This window comes from Trematomus bernacchii, unplaced genomic scaffold, assembly GCF_902827165.1.
Source record: "Trematomus bernacchii unplaced genomic scaffold, fTreBer1.1, whole genome shotgun sequence".
NCBI classification, from domain to species: Eukaryota; Metazoa; Chordata; class Actinopteri; order Perciformes; family Nototheniidae; genus Trematomus; species Trematomus bernacchii.
The window spans coordinates 7471502-7493963 of record NW_022987714.1 but is presented as its reverse complement, the minus strand read 5'-3'; the positions used below and the strand labels follow the sequence as shown (position 1 = coordinate 7493963).

At 39.4% G+C, this 22462-nt stretch overlaps 4 protein-coding genes across 5 annotated transcripts in view; all 4 read right to left on the bottom strand.

The window, feature by feature from the left end:
- Positions 1-225: 225 nt before the first annotated feature.
- Positions 226-11614, bottom strand: LOC117491597 (pyrethroid hydrolase Ces2e-like). Its single transcript, XM_034141669.1, has 14 exons — positions 11551-11614; positions 10532-10724; positions 10305-10446; positions 9921-10054; positions 9666-9819; positions 9455-9559; positions 9266-9364; positions 8990-9133; positions 8802-8879; positions 8567-8714; positions 8319-8468; positions 8166-8238; positions 7870-8082; positions 226-342 (listed from the first exon to the last, which is right to left on the bottom strand). Coding segments are annotated over exons 2-13 (1410 nt in total). The 5' UTR covers positions 10534-10724; positions 11551-11614; the 3' UTR covers positions 226-342; positions 7870-7901.
- Positions 265-4464, bottom strand: LOC117491590 (fatty acyl-CoA hydrolase precursor, medium chain-like). The gene is made up of 13 exons (XM_034141660.1): positions 4059-4464; positions 3040-3232; positions 2813-2954; positions 2426-2559; positions 2138-2291; positions 1927-2031; positions 1739-1837; positions 1463-1606; positions 1275-1352; positions 1040-1187; positions 792-941; positions 639-711; positions 265-555 (listed from the first exon to the last, which is right to left on the bottom strand). The coding sequence occupies exons 1-13, from the start codon at positions 4132-4134 to the stop codon at positions 375-377; spliced, it is 1677 nt and encodes a 558-aa protein (XP_033997551.1). The 5' UTR covers positions 4135-4464; the 3' UTR covers positions 265-374.
- LOC117491591 (fatty acyl-CoA hydrolase precursor, medium chain-like) lies at positions 7488-20583 on the bottom strand. 2 transcript variants are annotated; one of them, XR_004556780.1, is made up of 14 exons: positions 20178-20583; positions 19159-19351; positions 18932-19073; positions 18547-18680; positions 18259-18412; positions 18048-18152; positions 17860-17958; positions 17584-17727; positions 17396-17473; positions 17161-17308; positions 16913-17062; positions 16760-16832; positions 16429-16676; positions 7488-7834 (listed from the first exon to the last, which is right to left on the bottom strand). XR_004556780.1 is itself a non-coding variant. In XM_034141661.1 (13 exons), the coding sequence occupies exons 1-13, from the start codon at positions 20251-20253 to the stop codon at positions 16496-16498; spliced, it is 1677 nt and encodes a 558-aa protein (XP_033997552.1). In that variant the 5' UTR covers positions 20254-20583; the 3' UTR covers positions 16386-16495. The 2 variants fall into 2 exon arrangements, 1 of the variants encoding a protein (XP_033997552.1); XM_034141661.1 differs by lacking the exon at positions 7488-7834 and having other exon boundaries at positions 16386-16676.
- The window catches only part of LOC117491588 (fatty acyl-CoA hydrolase precursor, medium chain-like), a 32004-nt gene continuing 25885 nt past the window's right edge, over positions 16344-22462 (bottom strand). The window contains exon 14 of the mRNA XM_034141658.1: positions 16344-16463. The gene's annotated coding sequence lies outside the window, so the exon portion shown is untranslated. The remainder of the gene's footprint in view (positions 16464-22462) is intronic.

Genomic DNA, 22462 nt, shown 5'->3' with positions numbered 1-22462 from the left:
GAAGAATACATATATTTATAACTAGTTTAGCTTGTTCCAGAGGTAGATAAAATAGCTAAGTGTGTTAGGTCTAACTCTTAATGTGTGTTCTGCTCCGCTCACCGGTCCGTCACAGCGGGTGGAGCTGCAGGATTTCTGCTTCACACACACGTTGCATACCGCTATTTTATTGTCATTTTCGGACACTTAAAATACTGCCAGACTAGTGAAGCCATTTTGGCGAGCTTGTTTTGCCGCGCACAGAGAAAAGTGTCATGTATTTTACATACAACGATAGCCTAATCTAAAATGCTCTACTATGGCGTACCTGACTTTTTAACAATGGAATCACTGAATAAAAAAATGATGAGAGGAGAAAGGTGGCGGAGACTGTTCTACAGCTCGTTGCGCTTCATCTTCTCTTTTCGGATCTTCTCTGGGAGAGTCTGAGTCAGGAAGACAAACTTCTTCTCCCTAAGGTGCTGGCCAGCTACCTGCTCCTTTAAATCAATTGACAAGTATTCTTCTCCTGTGCTGTACTTTGGCCAGTGGGCCAGCCCATCCCCATTAGGAGACCTTAAAAAACACACACAATCACAGTTATAAAAACAGTCTTATCTCCATGTGTGTATTATCTTGTAACAAAGGTAAATTCCTACCCTGTGCGAGCAAAGTTGCTCCAGTAGCTCATCATTTTTCTGCTAAGCTGTTCCTCCTCCTCAGTGCATGGCTCTACAATGTAGATAATCTGTTAAAACACCTTGCAGATCTCTGGTGGTCTATTAAAATAGTGATTTTTATATTTCACTTACCGGGTAATGTGACATGGGTAGTTGTAAAGCACAATCCGAAAACTGTAAAGATCTCATCTCCGTGGTCACTCCCAACAAAGCTTGGCCTTCTTGACTTCAGGATTTGTGGAGGATACTGGTACTCATACAGGTATACATCAGCACCTGCATCTATTAATTAAAGATTGGACATGAGATGTTTTGTTTATAAAAGTGTGTGGCAAGAAATATTTAACAATGGTTCCTCAAAATATTTGCATGATAAATACCTCTGTGGACAATAGCGGTCTTAATGGCAGGAATGTTAAAAATCATATCCCCTAACAGCTCGGTGAACCCGTCTCTATTTTTCACACGATCTTCACCCGTTCCAATATATTCCTCTAACACTAACTCTCTAAGAATTGCATCTTCGGGCTGGAAAAAATGAACAAAACATCTGTCAAAGAAGTTTCAACATGATGTATATTGTAACATTGTAATGTCCAGAACAGTCTGCCTTACATTAGGGAAGAAGAGGTACAGAGAGTTCATCAAATGCTCCTTATCTATCCCCTCTGTCCAGTTTGGAGGAGCAAAAAACTTAGGGAAGACAATTCACATTTTAGACAACACATTAGCATGTTTTCATGGGCAATTGTTAAGCTCTTCAGTCACATAAACATCAGTGCTAATTTAGCAATTGCACTTACACCAGCAATCATCCAGCCCCCTTCATCATTATTAATGCCGGTCAAGAATGGTACGGTAAGAAGTTCATGTGTACGGAACAGCTCGTCCACTGTTTTTCTCAGGAAGTGTCCATCAACATTTACAGAGATTTTCAAGGTTAGATCCTTAAGAAAAAAAATTGTAAAAGTAAAAGTTGAGATAAATACTTAAAACATCATGGAAATCTAGCAGAATATTCCTATTAAAAATAAATCCTACTAAATAAATCTATATATTATTTGCATTCAATATCTCACCTCTCCCAAAGCCTCAATAGTTTTTACGTCAACGATTCTCATGCAATCAGCGATCTTCTGTGTGCTTTCGAGGCTACAGCCAGACATATTTGCCACCATCTGAGGAGATATATGTGGGATACATCTTAACGACTTAGAAAAAAAATGTGTTGTGCACCGAAGAATGTTTACACACACTTATAATTAACCTGTGCTACTGGTAGAGGATTATTTGAAACAAGAAGATCCATTCCAGCAGTGCCACTCTCAGCAATGGCATGATGGAAGAGGCCATCAGACAACGGTGAGAGGAGCTGTTGATTCAAGGAACAAAGAAAATGTAAGGTTCTGATGACAGAAGTAACTTTGTAGTGATTGTGATGTCGTTTTTGTTGTATTCAACTGCAGATTGATACTTACCAGTAGAGATACGCTCACTCCGCCAGCAGACTCCCCAAATATTGTAACTACATCTGGGTTTCCTCCAAAGTTGTGAATGTGCTGCTGGATCCACCTCAGAGCTTCTACCTGATCCAGCATGCCAAAGTTCCCAGACATGTGCTCATCTCCAGTGCTGGAAAGGCAGATACAATTATATTGTTCACCGCCTAGTAAAAGTGACTACTTTTTCACATCAAATCCAATGTAGTGAGATATTATTTTAGTATGGTAATTCTAACTCTTCTTAGTGATTTGAGTGGTTTTAACCTGAGAAAGCCCAGAAGTCCCAAACGGTACTGGATCAGAACTATGACCATATCCTGGTAAGCAGCCAGGGCGGAGCCATCATACGTGGAAGCTGACCCCATACCAAACCCTCCACCATGAATCCAGACCATGACCTGATAAGGTAATGAAAGCCCTTAAAACTTTTCAACAAGCATTGAAGGCACATTCTTACTTAGATTCTCGATAAACCACATTAACAAAGACTTTAATATGACTAGATAATAACACAGATTGTGACATCAATCCCTTTGGGGTATGGTTTTAAAAAAAACCTACATTGTCACTCAGTATGGATTATTCAAAAGGAATCCTTATCCAAACCTGAATAAATTAACTGAGTATCACTCACGACATGGAGCAACTTACTGGAAGCTTGGCATCGGGAGTTCTGTTGGCAGGAGTGTAAATGTTGAGGTAAAGGCAGTCCTCTGAAATGTCTGGCAAATCCACGACCATGGCACCAAGTTTTTCCAACAGATCTATGGTTAACTTTTTATATTGAACACACCTGAAAAAGAAACAAGATTTTCAGTGAGTATTGAATATCATTTTAAAGGAAGGTATGCAACACCTGTAGCATGTGGAGGCCTTACATGGGGGGCTGCTTGGTGGCGTCTCTCACTCCTTCCCATCCCTCCACAGGCTGGGGGGCAGCCAGTCTCAGAGCAGGGCCCACAGGTGGCTTTGCAAATGGGATACCCAGGTAGGCATGGACCCCATTCTCCTGCCCCTTGACACTCAGAGTCTGACCTCTCAGGCTTCCCAGCTTTGTGTGGACTTCAGGTGCTGTGAGGATATTAGGACTGACTCAGAATCTCAATGTAATGTAATGTATCAGTGTAACTTACCAGGAGTAATAGCATGTGTTATAGCTAAGTAGCACATATATTTCCATCATGTAGGCAACATGTGTTCATTGGCTGGTTCTAGATTATGTTGGAACAAATAAATGGTAAAGTTTTAAATAATACAACAACTTTCCAATTGATTTCAGCCATGTCGAGCCCTATGGGTGACGTCACGGACACTACGTCCATTTATATACAGTCTACAGCAGGGGTGTCAAACTCAAGGCCCTGGGAACAAATCCGGCTTGTGACTTCATTTTCTGTGGCCCCACAAGAGCTTGCAAAGAATATAATATGTTTATCAACCGGATAACTCAAAACATATCCAGGATATGTTGAACTAGATTCGTAGTATATATCTACAGTCTTTAATCTTCTTTGCCATGCTGTTTGTATAACTAAATCAAACATATAACTCACTTTGGCAACAATTAGTTGAATATCATCTTATATTGCATTACATGAAGACAGCAAAAAAAAGAAATATTAATTACAGCATGAACTCTGATCCTAATTTGCTCTTTGGCAGAGATGTTTCACCTTTGGACATAGGCACGATCGTCAGTGGCTGAAAGGTCAACTCGATTGAGGCGTAAGAAAATGCAAACAGGTTGCTTCAGTCATAGACCTTTTAAAAGACATTTAAAGAAAATCAACTTCTCCATTAGGCCTACGTGCTATTAGACTAGCTTGCAGCCAGATCTGCATACAAGTGTTGCCACGGACTTTATCGTGCAAAGAAATAAGTAATCTACTTCACTTACCATGTGGATCTGCAGCAACATCGAGGAATAAAACAGACGTCAGAAAGAAGAAAGTTTGTTTTGCACGGGACGTCATGGTCTCGGCTGGTTACACACTGCTTGGTTCTGCAAACAGGAAGGACTTGCAAACTGGAAATGAAACCTCCAAAGAAGCCGTCTCAACTTTGACCAGTTGAATCCTGCACTTATTAACCTATTACGTGCATGACAAGGCGTGACTCTGTCGCTTTTATATCAAAGCAACTGGTCATTTACATCAATAAAAAGACATCGACAAGACTTTCCGGACGGTTATATTTGAGCTAGGCTTATAAACACTTACTGTCTGTATCTAAAACTGTCATTTTAACCTTGCATAAGTATAAGTACAGAAATGTTGTTTCCACTACAGTACAATATCTCACACAAGCCACAGATGGCGCTCTCACATAGCTGAGTCCATAGAATCACGAGAGGCGAAGTCCCTCCCTTTCCGGTGGACCTCCATGGGACCTTATTTCGGAAAAATTATTAATTATGATGTTTAAAAGATAATTTTGCAAGTAAAAAAAATAATGTTTTGCCGTAAAGCTGTGAAGTAAGACTTTTTTTTGTGTGAAACCGCTCAATGAACTACATCTCTGGTCTCGCACAAGCCCCCAGGAAGTGCGCCGGACTCTGTGGAAAATATTAGTTGTGGCCAAACGGCGGTACTACACTTCCGTTAGGTTGCTGGGCCCGGAAACACTTTTTTCCCATTGACTTACATCGAGAAAGAGTGGTCTGTAAATCGTTGGATAATTTTGTTGAAACTAAATAAACTACCCAGTATGAACGTTTGTATAGCCCTTATTAAAAACATTCGGTCCTCAAGTTGTAAAATGTGCTAATAACGTTATTCTGAGAGTTATTTCCCTCGGCATTATGAACGCGCATCTAACCCACAGGACCGCGCCGCCCGGCACGTTCATGTTACGTGTTCAGTATGCGTTTTACCCTTTATATATACAGTCTATGGTTTTACCCATAGACTATATATGTAAAGGTTTTACCTTTACCCATGGATGCACAATAAGAACGGACCCATATCGCCTTACTGCTAGCCCACGGAGCTGTAATAATGGATATATTGCACATGTTTGCTGTAATTCATCATTTGTAAAATATTATACTACATGGGCTGTATGCATGGGCGTAATTTCCACTGGGGACAGGGGGGACATGTCCCCCCCACTTTTCAAAATCCCGTTTGTGTCCCCCCCCACTTTTCAAATGTGTTTATTTTTATTTTTTTAATCAAGCGGTCATCGTCACGGAGGAGCGTTGGATGAGTTTTTACTATTTTCTGACATTCAATATTATCATAATTTTTTACAAAAAAACTAAAAATAATAATTTGTCATATTATTAGTCATCAAGTGCTAAAGTCGAATACAGCATTCCTCAGCATTATCTGCTATTGATTTCTGTACTCACAGTTTGATACATTGAGATTGATGTCCTATGTAGTAGTGATCGATGAATGTTTTTCCATTTCAGCTTCTATGGAACAGGCCTGATCGCTGGGCACGGCTTCACCAGTCCGGAGCGCACCCCGGGGCTCTTCGTGCTTTTCGATGCAGACCGATTTGGTTTCATCTGGTTGGAGTTGAAGTCTTTCAGTCTGTACAGTCGCCTGACGGACAACCTAGCTCATTCTTACGCCCCGAACATGGAGCGATTTGAGGCCATGCTGGGCAACATGCAGTCCTGGACATCCTGATGCACGATGTTTTTAGTCTCGCTCCACAATACAATGCATAATAACAACCAGTTGACACAAATCACCTCTGTCCTCAGCTGACAGAACATCATATCACGATAGCTCATGACCTTAACTCACGTTCTATCTATATGTTTCACAAACATGGGTCTAATCAAGCTAGTTATGTCACCTCATTTATTGTATCAGTTCACCTCAGTATGACCTTTATCCTCCAGTGCACAGGTCAAATATTAACCTTATTAATTTATTCCCTGCAGGAGAAAAATGATAACTCGTACCACTTATAAAGGATCAAACTGTACGTGCCTCTGATTCTAAAACCATGTCTGTACTTGATAGTGCTTGAAGACAATAAAGGTGTCCAATGTATTCTACTATATAGCATTATAGTGATTTCAGTGCCCAACATGTTTAACTGCATGTTGCTTTTTGTTTGGATCTTATCGCATCTCACTCATAACTTTAATCTTAACAAGATGTTTTATTTTCATTGAGCAGCATGCCTTGATTTAAATTTTGTTTTGCTTTAAAAAAAATGACAGCTTCTCAGGTGTTGTTCTCTTGGCCAGAAGTCAGTGAAAAGCAGGACTTGAGTATTTATGTGTATAATTTTTTTTTAATGTAGTTACATTCATTTTAGCATTTTCTCCAATAGAAATACTTTTCTAACAATTGACAAGAGAGCATTTGTCGTCTCATCAAACACTGTAGCTACATCAGGCAGTTTTGCCCTTTGAACTTGAGATAGAGACGTGCTCCTGCTTTTGGTTTGACATCAAACATACCTTTAGTGTCACCTCACTTGACATAGTATTATGTAAGTTGGAAAGATGTATTGTACTGCAATAGAATAACATAACCTATACATAAGCTGATCACAAATGAAACAATTATACAGTTTTGTGCTTATATAAGGATGGTTTAAATCTTCTCTTACCTTTTAAAATGTATTGCATTTGTTGTTTGTTTAAATGGCTGACGTAACGTTTGCCTGGCTTTATACCTGCAAAGCTATTCCTCCAGTTTTCCAATTCGTTTTGAACTTGATTCCAGACTAACTGAACATTATACAAACAGCTCAAAGTGCATCTCAAAGAACCAAGTAAGTGTTTGTGTGTCTCGTTACGGCCTGAAGGTGTTGCCCAGTAGCTTTCTTACCCCAAGTGCACTTTTCTGGGCAGTATTGCGAAACATTTAAAACCACTGGCCAGCACTTTTATATCAGACTGCAGCTTTACTAACATTTGCGAAAAGAAATGGTCTGCTAAAGCATCGTCAACTTACATTTATTTAGTTTTATTAGTTTCCTCTCAATTGTTTTGCTATGTCTGAACACCCTCTGTACTCTGCTATTTGAATGATTTGCCTTTGGAAAATGTGTTGCTTTGTACTATTTTCAATGCGATACACCTGATTTTGTCAAAAATGAATGGCCTATTGAACTGCTCACATGGGACTTCAGGGAGCTTTTCAGCTTGAGCGCTCTTCTCTGTAAAAAGATAATTAAAAAAAAAACAGAAAAAAAACCTTTTTTGGAGACTGTATTTCTTCTTTGGTCTCATGTTCACCTTTCATACCTCAGTGTTGGACATATCACACCGTGTGTGTGTTTCTTGGTGCGAATTGAGAATAAAAACTGCTTGACATACAGTATACAGTAATGAGTGAGGGAAACAGACACATAATTCAGTACAATGTTTCACACTGCAGCTTCAGAAGATTTTTATTTGATATGGGAATCCAGATTATTAAATGCATTTCACAGACTAGAAGTATCCCACTAATTAAGGAGGCATTTATTTTCAAGCTTCTAGATTTTAAAGAAGTATTGCCTGAAACTATCTAAAATAAAAGGTTATTACCCAACATTAAACATTTGAGTTAAATTGTGTAATTTGTAAAAGAAATTGAGGATCTCCTTCCCAAGTTTATTAAAATGCAGAGTGCATTTTAATAAACAGATTTTGTGGTAATTGTGAGATTACCACAAAAATGTTGATTGTATTAATGAATATTATGCAATGCCTTTTGACTGACTTTTTAACAATGGAATCACTGAATAAGAAAATGATGAGAGGAGAAAGGTGGCGGAGACTGTTCTACAGCTCGTTGCGCTTCATCTTCTCTTTTCGGATCTTCTCTGGGAGAGTCTGAGTCAGGAAGACAAACTGCTTCTCCCTAAGGTGCTGGCCAGCTACCTGCTCCTTTAAATCAATTGACAAGTATTCTTCTCCTGTGCTGTACTTTGGCCAGTGGGCCAGCCCATCCCCATTAGGAGACCTTAAAAAACACACACAATCACAGTTATAAAAACAGTCTTATCTCCATGTGTGTATTATCTTGTAACAAAGGTAAATTCCTACCCTGTGCGAGCAAAGTTGCTCCAGTAGCTCATCATTTTTCTGCTAAGCTGTTCCTCCTCCTCAGTGCATGGCTCTACAATGTAGATAATCTGTTAAAACACCTTGCAGATCTCTGGTGGTCTATTAAAATAGTGATTTTTATATTTCACTTACCGGGTAATGTGACATGGGTAGTTGTAAAGCACAATCCGAAAACTGTAAAGATCTCATCTCCGTGGTCACTCCCAACAAAGCTTGGCCTTCTTGACTTCAGGATTTGTGGAGGATACTGGTACTCATACAGGTATACATCAGCACCTGCATCTATTAATTAAAGATTGGACATGAGATGTTTTGTTTATAAAAGTGTGTGGCAAGAAATATTTAACAATGGTTCCTCAAAATATTTGCATGATAAATACCTCTGTGGACAATAGCGGTCTTAATGGCAGGAATGTTAAAACTCATATCCCCTAACAGCTCGGTGAACCCGTCTCTATTTTTCACACGATCTTCACCCGTTCCAATATATTCCTCTAACACTAACTCTCTAAGAATTGCATCTTCGGGCTGGAAAAAATGAACAAAACATCTGTCAAAGAAGTTTCAACATGATGTATATTGTAACATTGTAATGTCCAGAACAGTCTGCCTTACATTAGGGAAGAAGAGGTACAGAGAGTTCATGAAATGCTCCTTATCTATCCCCTCTGTCCAGTTTGGAGGAGCAAACAACTTAGGGAAGACAATTCACATTTTAGACAACACATTAGCATGTTTTCATGGGCAATTGATAAGCTCTTCAGTCACATAAACATCAGTGCTAATTTAGCAATTGCACTTACACCAGCAAGCACCCAGCCCCCTTCATCATTATTAATGCCGGTCATGAATGGTACGGTAAGAAGTTCATGTGTACGGAACAGCTCGTCCACTGTTTTTCTCAGGAAGTGTCCATCAACATTTACAGAGATTTTCAAGGTTTGATCCTTAAGAAAAAAAATTGTAAAAGTAAAAGTTGAGATAAATACTTAAAACATCATGGAAATCTAGCAGAATATTCCTATTAAAAATAAATCCTACTAAATAAATCTATATATTATTTGCATTCAATATCTCACCTCTCCCAAAGCCTCAATAGTTTTTACGTCAACGATTCTCATGCAATCAGCGATCTTCTGTGTGCTTTCGAGGCTACAGCCAGACATATTTGCCACCATCTGAGGAGATATATGTGGGATACATCTTAACGACTTAGAAAAAAAAATGTGTTGTGCACCGAAGAATGTTTACACACACTTATAATTAACCTGTGCTACTGGTAGAGGATTATTTGAAACAAGAAGATCCATTCCAGCAGTGCCACTCTCAGCAATGGCATGATGGAAGAGGCCATCAGACAACGGTGAGAGGAGCTGTTGATTCAAGGAACAAAGAAAATGTAAGGTTCTGATGACAGAAGTAACTTTGTAGTAATTGTGATGTTGTTTTTGTTGTATTCAACTGCAGATTGATACTTACCAGTAGAGATACGCTCACTCCGCCAGCAGACTCCCCAAATATTGTAACTACATCTGGGTTTCCTCCAAAGTTGTGAATGTGCTGCTGGATCCACCTCAGAGCTTCTACCTGATCCAACATGCCAAAGTTCCCAGACATGTGCTCATCTCCAGTGCTGGAAAGGCAGATACAATTATATTGTTCACCGCCTAGTAAAAGTGACTACTTTTTCACATCAAATCCAATGTAGTGAGATATTATTTTAGTATGGTTAACCTGAGAAAGCCCAGAAATCCCAAACGGTACTGGATCAGAACTACGACCATATCCTGGTAAGCAGCCAGGGCGGAGCCATCATACATGGAAGCTGACCCCATACGAAACCCTCCACCATGAATCCAGACAATGACCTGGTAAGGTAATGAAAGCCCTTAAACTTTTCAACAAGCATTGAAGGCACATTCTTACTTAGATTCTCGATAAACCACATTAACAAAGACTTTAATATGACTAGATAATAACACAGATTGTGACATCAATCCCTTTGGGGTATGGTTTTAAAAAACCTACATTGTCACTCAGTATGGATTATTCAAAAGGAATCCTTATCCAAACCTGAATAAATTAACTGAGTATCACTCACGACATGGAGCAACTTACTGGAAGCTTGGCATCGAGAGTTCTGTTGGCAGGAGTGTAAATGTTGAGGTAAAGGCAGTCCTCTGAAATGTCTGGCAAATCCACGACCATGACACCAAGTTTTTCCAACATATCTAAGGTTAAGTTTTTATATTGAACACACCTGAAAAAGAAACAAGATTTTCAGTGAGTATTGAATATCATTTTAAAGGAAGGTATGCAACACCTGTAGCATGTGGAGGCCTTACATGGGGGGCTGCTTGGTGGCGTCTCTCACTCCTTCCCATCCCTCCACAGGCTGGGGGGCAGCCAGTCTCAGAGCAGGGCCCACAGGTGGCTTTGCAAATGGGATACCCAGGTAGGCATGGACCCCATTCTCCTGCCCCTTGACACTCAGAGTCTGACCTCTCAGGCTTCCCAGCTTTGTGTGGACTTCAGGTGCTGTGAGGATATTAGGACTGACTCAGAATCTCAATGTAATGTAATGTATCAGTGTAACTTACCAGGAGTAATAGCATGTGTTATAGCTAAGTAGCACATATATTTCCATCATGTAGGCAACATGTGTTCATTGGCTGGTTCTAGATTATGTTGGAACAAATAAATGGTAAAGTTTTAAATAATACAACAACTTTCCAATTGATTTCAGCCATGTCGAGCCCTATGGGTGACGTCACGGACACTACGTCCATTTATATACAGTCTACAGCAGGGGTGTCAAACTCAAGGCCCTGGGAACAAATCCGGCTTGTGACTTCATTTTCTGTGGCCCCACAAGAGCTTGCAAAGAATATAATATGTTTATCAACCGGATAACTCAAAACATATCCAGGATATGTTGAACTAGATTCGTAGTATATATCTACAGTCTTTAATCTTCTTTGCCATGCTGTTTGTATAACTAAATCAAACATATAACTCACTTTGGCAACAATTAGTTGAATATCATCTTATATTGCATTACATGAAGACAGCAAAAAAAAGAAATATTAATTACAGCATGAACTCTGATCCTAATTTGCTCTTTGGCAGAGATGTTTCACCTTTGGACATAGGCACGATCGTCAGTGGCTGAAAGGTCAACTCGATTGAGGCGTAAGAAAATGCAAACAGGTTGCTTCAGTCATAGACCTTTTAAAATACATTTAAAGAAAATCAACTTCTCCATTAGGCCTACGTGCTATTAGACTAGCTTGCAGCCAGATCTGCATACAAGTGTTGCCACGGACTTTATCGTGCAAAGAAATAAGTAATCTACTTCACTTACCATGTGGATCTGCAGCAACATCGAGGAATAAAACAGACGTCAGAAAGAAGAAAGTTTGTTTTGCACGGGAACGTCATGGTCTCGGCTGGTTACACACTGCTTGGTTCTGCAAACAGGAAGGACTTGCAAACTGGAAATGAAACCTCCAAAGAAGCCGTCTCAACTTTGACCAGTTGAATCCTGCACTTATTAACCTATTACGTGCATGACAAGGCGTGACTCTGTCGCTTTTATATCAAAGCAACTGGTCATTTACATCAATAAAAAGACATCGACAAGACTTTCCGGACGGTTATATTTGAGCTAGGCTTATAAACACTTACTGTCTGTATCTAAAACTGTCATTTTAACCTTGCATAAGTATAAGTACAGAAATGTTGTTTCCACTACAGTACAATATCTCACACAAGCCACAGATGGCGCTCTCACATAGCGGAGTCCATAGAATCACGAGAGGCGAAGTCCCTCCCTTTCCGGTGGACCTCCATGGGACCTTATTTCGGAAAAATTATTAATTATGATGTTTAAAAGATAATTTTGCAAGTAAAAAAAATAATGTTTTGCCGTAAAGCTGTGAAGTAAGACTTTTTTTGTGTGAAACCGCTCAATGAACTACATCTCTGGTCTCGCACAAGCCCCCAGGAAGTGCGCCGGACTCTGTGGAAAATATTAGTTGTGGCCAAACGGCGGTACTACACTTCCGTTAGGTTGCTGGGCCCGGAAACACTTTTTTCCCATTGACTTACATCGGGAAAGAGTGGTCTGTAAATCGTTGGATAATTTTGTTGAAACTAAATAAACTACCCAGTATGAACGTTTGTATAGCCCTTATTAAAAACATTCGGTCCTCAAGTTGTAAAATGTGCTAATAACGTTATTCTGAGAGTTATTTCCCTCGGCATTATGAACGCGCATCTAACCCACAGGACCGCGCCGCCCGGCACGTTCATGTTACGTGTTCAGTATGCGTTTTACCCTTTATATATACAGTCTATGGTTTTACCCATAGACTATATATGTAAGGTTTTACCTTTACCCATGGATGCACAATAAGAACGGACCCATATCGCCTTACTGCTAGCCCACGGAGCTGTAATAATGGATATATTGCACATGTTTGCTGTAATTCATCATTTGTAAAATATTATACTACATGGGCTGTATGCATGGGCGTAATTTCCACTGGGACAGGGGGGACATGTCCCCCCCACTTTTCAAAATCCCGTTTGTGTCCCCCCCCACTTTTCAAATGTGTTTATTTTTATTTTTTTAATCAAGCGGTCATCGTCACGGAGGAGCGTTGGATGAGTTTTTACTATTTTCTGACATTCAATATTATCATAATTTTTACGAAAAAAACTAAAAATAATAATTGGTCATATTATTAGTCATCAAGTGCTAAAGTCGAATACAGCATTCCTCAGCATTATCTGCTATTGATTTCTGTACTCACAGTTTGATACATTGAGATTGATGTCCTATGTAGTAGTGATCGATGAATGTTTTTCCATTTCAGCTTCTATGGAACAGGCCTGATCGCTGGGCACGGCTTCACCAGTCCGGAGCGCACCCCGGGGCTCTTCGTGCTTTTCGATGCAGACCGATTTGGTTTCATCTGGTTGGAGTTGAAGTCTTTCAGTCTGTACAGTCGCCTGACGGACAACCTAGCTCATTCTTACGCCCCGAACATGGAGCGATTTGAGGCCATGCTGGGCAACATGCAGTCCTGGACATCCTGATGCACGATGTTTTTAGTCTCGCTCCACAATACAATGCATAATAACAACCAGTTGACACAAATCACCTCTGTCCTCAGCTGACAGAACATCATATCACGATAGCTCATGACCTTAACTCACGTTCTATCTATATGTTTCACAAACATGGGTCTAATCAAGCTAGTTATGTCACCTCATTTATTGTATCAGTTCACCTCAGTATGACCTTTATCCTCCAGTGCACAGGTCAAATATTAACCTTATTAATTTATTCCCTGCAGGAGAAAAATGATAACTCGTACCACTTATAAAGGATCAAACTGTACGTGCCTCTGATTCTAAAACCATGTCTGTACTTGATAGTGCTTGAAGACAATAAAGGTGTCCAATGTATTCTACTATATAGCATTATAGTGATTTCAGTGCCCAACATGTTTAACTGCATGTTGCTTTTTGTTTGGATCTTATCGCATCTCACTCATAACTTTAATCTTAACAAGATGTTTTATTTTCATTGAGCAGCATGCCTTGATTTAAATTTTGTTTTGCTTTAAAAAAATGACAGCTTCTCAGGTGTTGTTCTCTTGGCCAGAAGTCAGTGAAAAGCAGGACTTGAGTATTTATGTGTATAATTTTTTTTAATGTAGTTACATTCATTTTAGCATTTTCTCCAATAGAAATACTTTTCTAACAATTGACAAGAGAGCATTTGTCGTCTCATCAAACACTGTAGCTACATCAGGCAGTTTTGCCCTTTGAACTTGAGATAGAGACGTGCTCCTGCTTTTGGTTTGACATCAAACATACCTTTAGTGTCACCTCACTTGACATAGTATTATGTAAGTTGGAAAGATGTATTGTACTGCAATAGAATAACATAACCTATACATAAGCTGATCACAAATGAAACAATTATACAGTTTTGTGCTTATATAAGGATGGTTTAAATCTTCTCTATACCTTTTAAAATGTATTGCATTTGTTGTTTGTTTAAATGGCTGACGTAACGTTTGCCTGGCTTTATACCTGCAAAGCTATTCCTCCAGTTTTCCAATTCGTTTTGAACTTGATTCCAGACTAACTGAACATTATACAAACAGCTCAAAGTGCATCTCAAAGAACCAAGTAAGTGTTTGTGTGTCTCGTTACGGCCTGAAGGTGTTGCCCAGTAGCTTTCTTACCCCAAGTGCACTTTTCTGGGCAGTATTGCGAAACATTTAAAACCACTGGCCAGCACTTTTATATCAGACTGCAGCTTTACTAACATTTGCGAAAAGAAATGGTCTGCTAAAGCATCGTCAACTTACATTTATTTAGTTTTATTAGTTTCCTCTCAATTGTTTTGCTATGTCTGAACACCCTCTGTACTCTGCTATTTGAATATTTGCCTTTGGAAAATGTGTTGCTTTGTACTATTTTCAATGCGATACACCTGATTTTGTCAAAAATGAATGGCCTATTGAACTGCTCACATGGGACTTCAGGGAGCTTTTCAGCTTGAGCGCTCTTCTCTGTAAAAAGATAATTAAAAAAAAAACTGAAAAAAAACCTTTTTTGTAGACTGTATTTCTTCTTTGGTCTCATGTTCACCTTTCATACCTCAGTGTTGGACATATCACACCGTGTGTGTGTTTCTTGGTGCGAATTGAGAATAAAAACTGCTTGACATACAGTATACAGTAATGAGTGAGGGAAACAGACACATAATTCAGTACAATGTTTCACACTGCAGCTTCAGAAGATTTTTTATTTGATATGGGAATCCAGATTATTAAATGCATTTCACAGACTAGAAGTAACCCACTAATTAAGGAGGCATTTATTTTCAAGCTTCTAGATTTAAAGAAGTATTGCCTGAAACTATCTAAAATAAAAGGTTATTACCCAACATTAAACATTTGAGTTAAATTGTGTAATTTGTAAAAGAAATTGAGGATCTCCTTCCCAAGTTTATTAAAATGCAGAGTGCATTTTAATAAACAGATGTTGTGGTAATCTGTGAGAAAGCCACAGATTACCACAAAAATGTTGATTGTATTAATGAATATTCAGGGTTCTTACACCTTTTCCAAAGTCAAATTCAAGCACTTTTCAAGCATTTTCAAGGTGCATTTTCAAGCTTTTCAAGCATCTTATAGCTGTTGTAAATTACATATTTATATACACATACTTATACTCAAATGATTATTTCCCTACCTCACATTAAATCAGATGTTCTTTATGCTATAAACAACCAAATGTGTGTTTCATAATAGCATTCTACATGAGGATGAAAAATTAAAAATGTTAGAAAAGAAAACTAAGTTTAATATTTCAAAATGAGTGACCCATCTGTACGTAGACTGGGCATCCCATATAACCTGGCTGAGCCAATATAAAACAATCAGCCAAATAACTTTTCAATATATTATTGATTACTATTTTTGAGGTACTTTTAGGTTGGCAGTAAACACAAGTCAGAGGTAAATGGTGTACTTTGACTCCACTACATGTATTTAATACCTTTAGTTACTTTACAGATGTGGATGAATGATGTGAAATATAATCAAGTGTTAAATCAGACTTTAGTTCCACCTGGAGTAAATTCACAAGCTACCTCTGTAGTATACAAAGTCATTCAAATTAGCTGCAACTTTACCAGCTTTGATAACACTTTCATGATCAATCATTATAAAACATATCATATACAATTATTAGGGATGCTCCGATCGCCAATTTTGGAGCCGATCGCCAGGAATCAGTATCGGCCGATACCGATATCGCTCTCTTTTCCTCTCTCCCCCTCTCTCTCTCTCCTGACAGCCCGTCAGTATCTCATGCAGCTCACTGATCCAGTAATGAGCGACCCGACAGTGAAGAATACATATATTTATAACTAGTTTAGCTTGTTCCAGAGGTAGATCAAATAGCTAAGTGTGTTAGGTCTAACTCTTAATGTGTGTTCTGCTCCGCTCACCGGTCCGTCACAGCGGGTGGAGCTGCAGGATTTCTGCTTCACACACACGTTGCATACCGCTATTTTATTGTCATTTTCGGACACTTAAATACTGCCAGACTAGTGAAGCCATTTTGGCGAGCTTGTTTTGCCGCGCACAGAGAAAAGTGTCATGTATTTTACATACAACGATAGCCTAATCTAAAATGCTCTACTATGGCGTACCTGACTTTTTAACAATGGAATCACTGAATAAAAAAATGATGAGAGGAGAAAGGTGGCGGAGACTGTTCTACAGCTCGTTGCGCTTCATCTTCTCTTTTCGGATCTTCTCTGGGAGAGTCTGAGTCAGGAAGACAAACTTCTTCTCCCTAAGGTGCTGGCCAGCTACCTGCTCCTTTAAATCAATTGACAAGTATTCTTCTCCTGTGCTGTACTTTGGCCAGTGGGCCAGCCCATCCCCATTAGGAGACCTTAAAAAACACACACAATCACAGTTATAAAAACAGTCTTATCTCCATGTGTGTATTATCTTGTAACAAAGGTAAATTCCTACCCTGTGCGAGCAAAGTTGCTCCAGTAGCTCATCATTTTTCTGCTAAGCTGTTCCTCCTCCTCAGTGCATGGCTCTACAATGTAGATAATCTGTTAAAACACCTTGCAGATCTCTGGTGGTCTATTAAAATAGTGATTTTTATATTTCACTTACCGGGTAATGTGACATGGGTAGTTGTAAAGCACAATCCGAAAACTGTAAAGATCTCATCTCCGTGGTCACTCCCAACAAAGCTTGGCCTTCTTGACTTCAGGATTTGTGGAGGATACTGGTACTCATACAGGTATACATCAGCACCTGCATCTATTAATTAAAGATTGGACATGAGATGTTTTGTTTATAAAAGTGTGTGGCAAGAAATATTTAACAATGGTTCCTCAAAATATTTGCATGATAAATACCTCTGTGGACAATAGCGGTCTTAATGGCAGGAATGTTAAAAATCATATCCCCTAACAGCTCGGTGAACCCGTCTCTATTTTTCACACGATCTTCACCCGTTCCAATATATTCCTCTAACACTAACTCTCTAAGAATTGCATCTTCGGGCTGGAAAAAATGAACAAAACATCTGTCAAAGAAGTTTCAACATGATGTATATTGTAACATTGTAATGTCCAGAACAGTCTGTCTTACATTAGGGAAGAAGAGGTACAGAGAGTTCATCAAATGCTCCTTATCTATCCCCTCTGTCCAGTTTGGAGGAGCAAAAAACTTAGGGAAGACAATTCACATTTTAGACAACACATTAGCATGTTTTCATGGGCAATTGTTAAGCTCTTCAGTCACATAAACATCAGTGCTAATTTAGCAATTGCACTTACACCAGCAATCATCCAGCCCCCTTCATCATTATTAATGCCGGTCAAGAATGGTACGGTAAGAAGTTCATGTGTACGGAACAGCTCGTCCACTGTTTTTCTCAGGAAGTGTCCATCAACATTTACAGAGATTTTCAAGGTTAGATCCTTAAGAAAAAAAATTGTAAAAGTAAAAGTTGAGATAAATACTTAAAACATCATGGAAATCTAGCAGAATATTCCTATTAAAAATAAATCCTACTAAATAAATCTATATATTATTTGCATTCAATATCTCACCTCTCCCAAAGCCTCAATAGTTTTTACGTCAATGATTCTCATGCAATCAGCGATCTTCTGTGTGCTTTCGAGGCTACAGCCAGACATATTTGCCACCATCTGAGGAGATATATGTGGGATACATCTTAACGACTTAGAAAAAAAATGTGTTGTGCACTGAAGAATGTTTACACACACTTATAATTAACCTGTGCTACTGGTAGAGGATTATTTGAAACAAGAAGATCCATTCCAGCAGTGCCACTCTCAGCAATGGCATGATGGAAGAGGCCATCAGACAACGGTGAGAGGAGCTGTTGATTCAAGGAACAAAGAAAATGTAAGGTTCTGATGACAGAAGTAACTTTGTAGTGATTGTGATGTCGTTTTTGTTGCATTCAACTGCAGATTGATACTTACCAGTAGAGATACGCTCACTCCGCCAGCAGACTCCCCAAATATTGTAACTACATCTGGGTTTCCTCCAAAGTTGTGAATGTGCTGCTGGATCCACCTCAGAGCTTCTACCTGATCCAACATGCCAAAGTTCCCAGACATGTGCTCATCTCCAGTGCTAGAAAGGTAGATACAATTATATTGTTAACCGCCTAGTAAAAGTGACTACTTTTTCACATCAAATCCAATGTAGTGAGATATTATTTTAGTATGGTAATTCTAACTCTTCTTAGTGATTTGAGTGGTTTTAACCTGAGAAAGCCCAGAAGTCCCAAACGGTACTGGATCAGAACTACGACCATATCCTGGTAAGCAGCCAGGGCGGAGCCATCATACGTGGAAGCTGACCCCATACCAAACCCTCCACCATGAATCCAGACCATGACCTGGTAAGGTAATGAAAGCCCTTAAAACTTTTCAACAAGCATTGAAGGCACATTCTTACTTAGATTCTCGATAAACCACATTAACAAAGACTTTAATATGACTAGATAATAACACAGATTGTGACATCAATCCCTTTGGGGTATGGTTTTAAAAAACCTACATTGTCACTCAGTATGGATTATTCAAAAGGAATCCTTATCCAAACCTGAATAAATTAACTGAGTATCACTCACGACATGGAGCAACTTACTGGAAGCTTGGCATCGGGAGTTCTGTTGGCAGGAGTGTAAATGTTGAGGTAAAGGCAGTCCTCTGAAATGTCTGGCAAATCCACGACCATGGCACCAAGTTTTTCCAACAGATCTATGGTTAACTTTTTATATTGAACACACCTGAAAAAGAAACAAGATTTTCAGTGAGTATTGAATATCATTTTAAAGGAAGGTATGCAACACCTGTAGCATGTGGAGGCCTTACATGGGGGGCTGCTTGGTGGCGTCTCTCACTCCTTCCCATCCCTCCACAGGCTGGGGGGCAGCCAGTCTCAGAGCAGGGCCCACAGGTGGCTTTGCAAATGGGATACCCAGGTAGGCATGGACCCCATTCTCCTGCCCCTTGACACTCAGAGTCTGACCTCTCAGGCTTCCCAGCTTTGTGTGGACTTCAGGTGCTGTGAGGATATTAGGACTGACTCAGAATCTCAATGTAATGTAATGTATCAGTGTAACTTACCAGGAGTAATAGCATGTGTTATAGCTAAGTAGCACATATATTTCCATCATGTAGGCAACATGTGTTCATTGGCTGGTTCTAGATTATGTTGGAACAAATAAATGGTAAAGTTTTAAATAATACAACAACTTTCCAATTGATTTCAGCCATGTCGAGCCCTATGGGTGACGTCACGGACACTACGTCCATTTATATACAGTCTACAGCAGGGGTGTCAAACTCAAGGCCCTGGGAACAAATCCGGCTTGTGACTTCATTTTCTGTGGCCCCACAAGAGCTTGCAAAGAATATAATATGTTTATCAACCGGATAACTCAAAACATATCCAGGATATGTTGAACTAGATTCGTAGTATATATCTACAGTCTTTAATCTTCTTTGCCATGCTGTTTGTATAACTAAATCAAACATATAACTCACTTTGGCAACAATTAGTTGAATATCATCTTATATTGCATTACATGAAGACAGCAAAAAAAAGAAATATTAATTACAGCATGAACTCTGATCCTAATTTGCTCTTTGGCAGAGATGTTTCAACTTTGGACATAGGCACGATCGTCAGTGGCTGAAAGGTCAACTCGATTGAGGCGTAAGAAAATGCAAACAGGTTGCTTCAGTCATAGACCTTTTAAAAGACATTTAAAGAAAATCAACTTCTCCATTAGGCCTACGTGCTATTAGACTAGCTTGCAGCCAGATCTGCATACAAGTGTTGCCACGGACTTTATCGTGCAAAGAAATAAGTAATCTACTTCACTTACCATGTGGATCTGCAGCAACATCGAGGAATAAAACAGACGTCAGAAAGAAGAAAGTTTGTTTTGCACGGGACGTCATGGTCTCGGCTGGTTACACACTGCTTGGTTCTGCAAACAGGAAGGACTTGCAAACTGGAAATGAAACCTCCAAAGAAGCCGTCTCAACTTTGACCAGTTGAATCCTGCACTTATTAACCTATTACGTGCATGACAAGGCGTGACTCTGTCGCTTTTATATCAAAGCAACTGGTCATTTACATCAATAAAAAGACATCGACAAGACTTTCCGGACGGTTATATTTGAGCTAGGCTTATAAACACTTACTGTCTGTATCTAAAACTGTCATTTTAACCTTGCATAAGTATAAGTACAGAAATGTTGTTTCCACTACAGTACAATATCTCACACAAGCCACAGATGGCGCTCTCACATAGCTGAGTCCATAGAATCACGAGAGGCGAAGTCCCTCCCTTTCCGGTGGACCTCCATGGGACCTTATTTCGGAAAAATTATTAATTATGATGTTTAAAAGATAATTTTGCAAGTAAAAAAAATAATGTTTTGCCGTAAAGCTGTGAAGTAAGACTTTTTTTGTGTGAAACCGCTCAATGAACTACATCTCTGGTCTCGCACAAGCCCCCAGGAAGTGCGCCGGACTCTGTGGAAAATATTAGTTGTGGCCAAACGGCGGTACTACACTTCCGTTAGGTTGCTGGGCCCGGAAACACTTTTTTCCCATTGACTTACATCGGGAAAGAGTGGTCTGTAAATCGTTGGATAATTTTGTTGAAACTAAATAAACTACCCAGTATGAACGTTTGTATAGCCCTTATTAAAAACATTCGGTCCTCAAGTTGTAAAATGTGCTAATAACGTTATTCTGAGAGTTATTTCCCTCGGCATTATGAACGCGCATCTAACCCACAGGACCGCGCCGCCCGGCACGTTCATGTTACGTGTTCAGTATGCGTTTTACCCTTTATATATACAGTCTATGGTTTTACCCATAGACTATATATGTAAAGGTTTTACCTTTACCCATGGATGCACAATAAGAACGGACCCATATCGCCTTACTGCTAGCCCACGGAGCTGTAATAATGGATATATTGCACATGTTTGCTGTAATTCATCATTTGTAAAATATTATACTACATGGGCTGTATGCATGGGCGTAATTTCCACTGGGGACAGGGGGGACATGTCCCCCCCACTTTTCAAAATCCCGTTTGTGTCCCCCCCCACTTTTCAAATGTGTTTATTTTTATTTTTTTAATCAAGCGGTCATCGTCACGGAGGAGCGTTGGATGAGTTTTTACTATTTTCTGACATTCAATATTATCATAATTTTTTACAAAAAAACTAAAAATAATAATTTGTCATATTATTAGTCATCAAGTGCTAAAGTCGAATACAGCATTCCTCAGCATTATCTGCTATTGATTTCTGTACTCACAGTTTGATACATTGAGATTGATGTCCTATGTAGTAGTGATCGATGAATGTTTTTCCATTTCAGCTTCTATGGAACAGGCCTGATCGCTGGGCACGGCTTCACCAGTCCGGAGCGCACCCCGGGGCTCTTCGTGCTTTTCGATGCAGACCGATTTGGTTTCATCTGGTTGGAGTTGAAGTCTTTCAGTCTGTACAGTCGCCTGACGGACAACCTAGCTCATTCTTACGCCCCGAACATGGAGCGATTTGAGGCCATGCTGGGCAACATGCAGTCCTGGACATCCTGATGCACGATGTTTTTAGTCTCGCTCCACAATACAATGCATAATAACAACCAGTTGACACAAATCACCTCTGTCCTCAGCTGACAGAACATCATATCACGATAGCTCATGACCTTAACTCACGTTCTATCTATATGTTTCACAAACATGGGTCTAATCAAGCTAGTTATGTCACCTCATTTATTGTATCAGTTCACCTCAGTATGACCTTTATCCTCCAGTGCACAGGTCAAATATTAACCTTATTAATTTATTCCCTGCAGGAGAAAAATGATAACTCGTACCACTTATAAAGGATCAAACTGTACGTGCCTCTGATTCTAAAACCATGTCTGTACTTGATAGTGCTTGAAGACAATAAAGGTGTCCAATGTATTCTACTATATAGCATTATAGTGATTTCAGTGCCCAACATGTTTAACTGCATGTTGCTTTTTGTTTGGATCTTATCGCATCTCACTCATAACTTTAATCTTAACAAGATGTTTTATTTTCATTGAGCAGCATGCCTTGATTTAAATTTTGTTTTGCTTTAAAAAAAATGACAG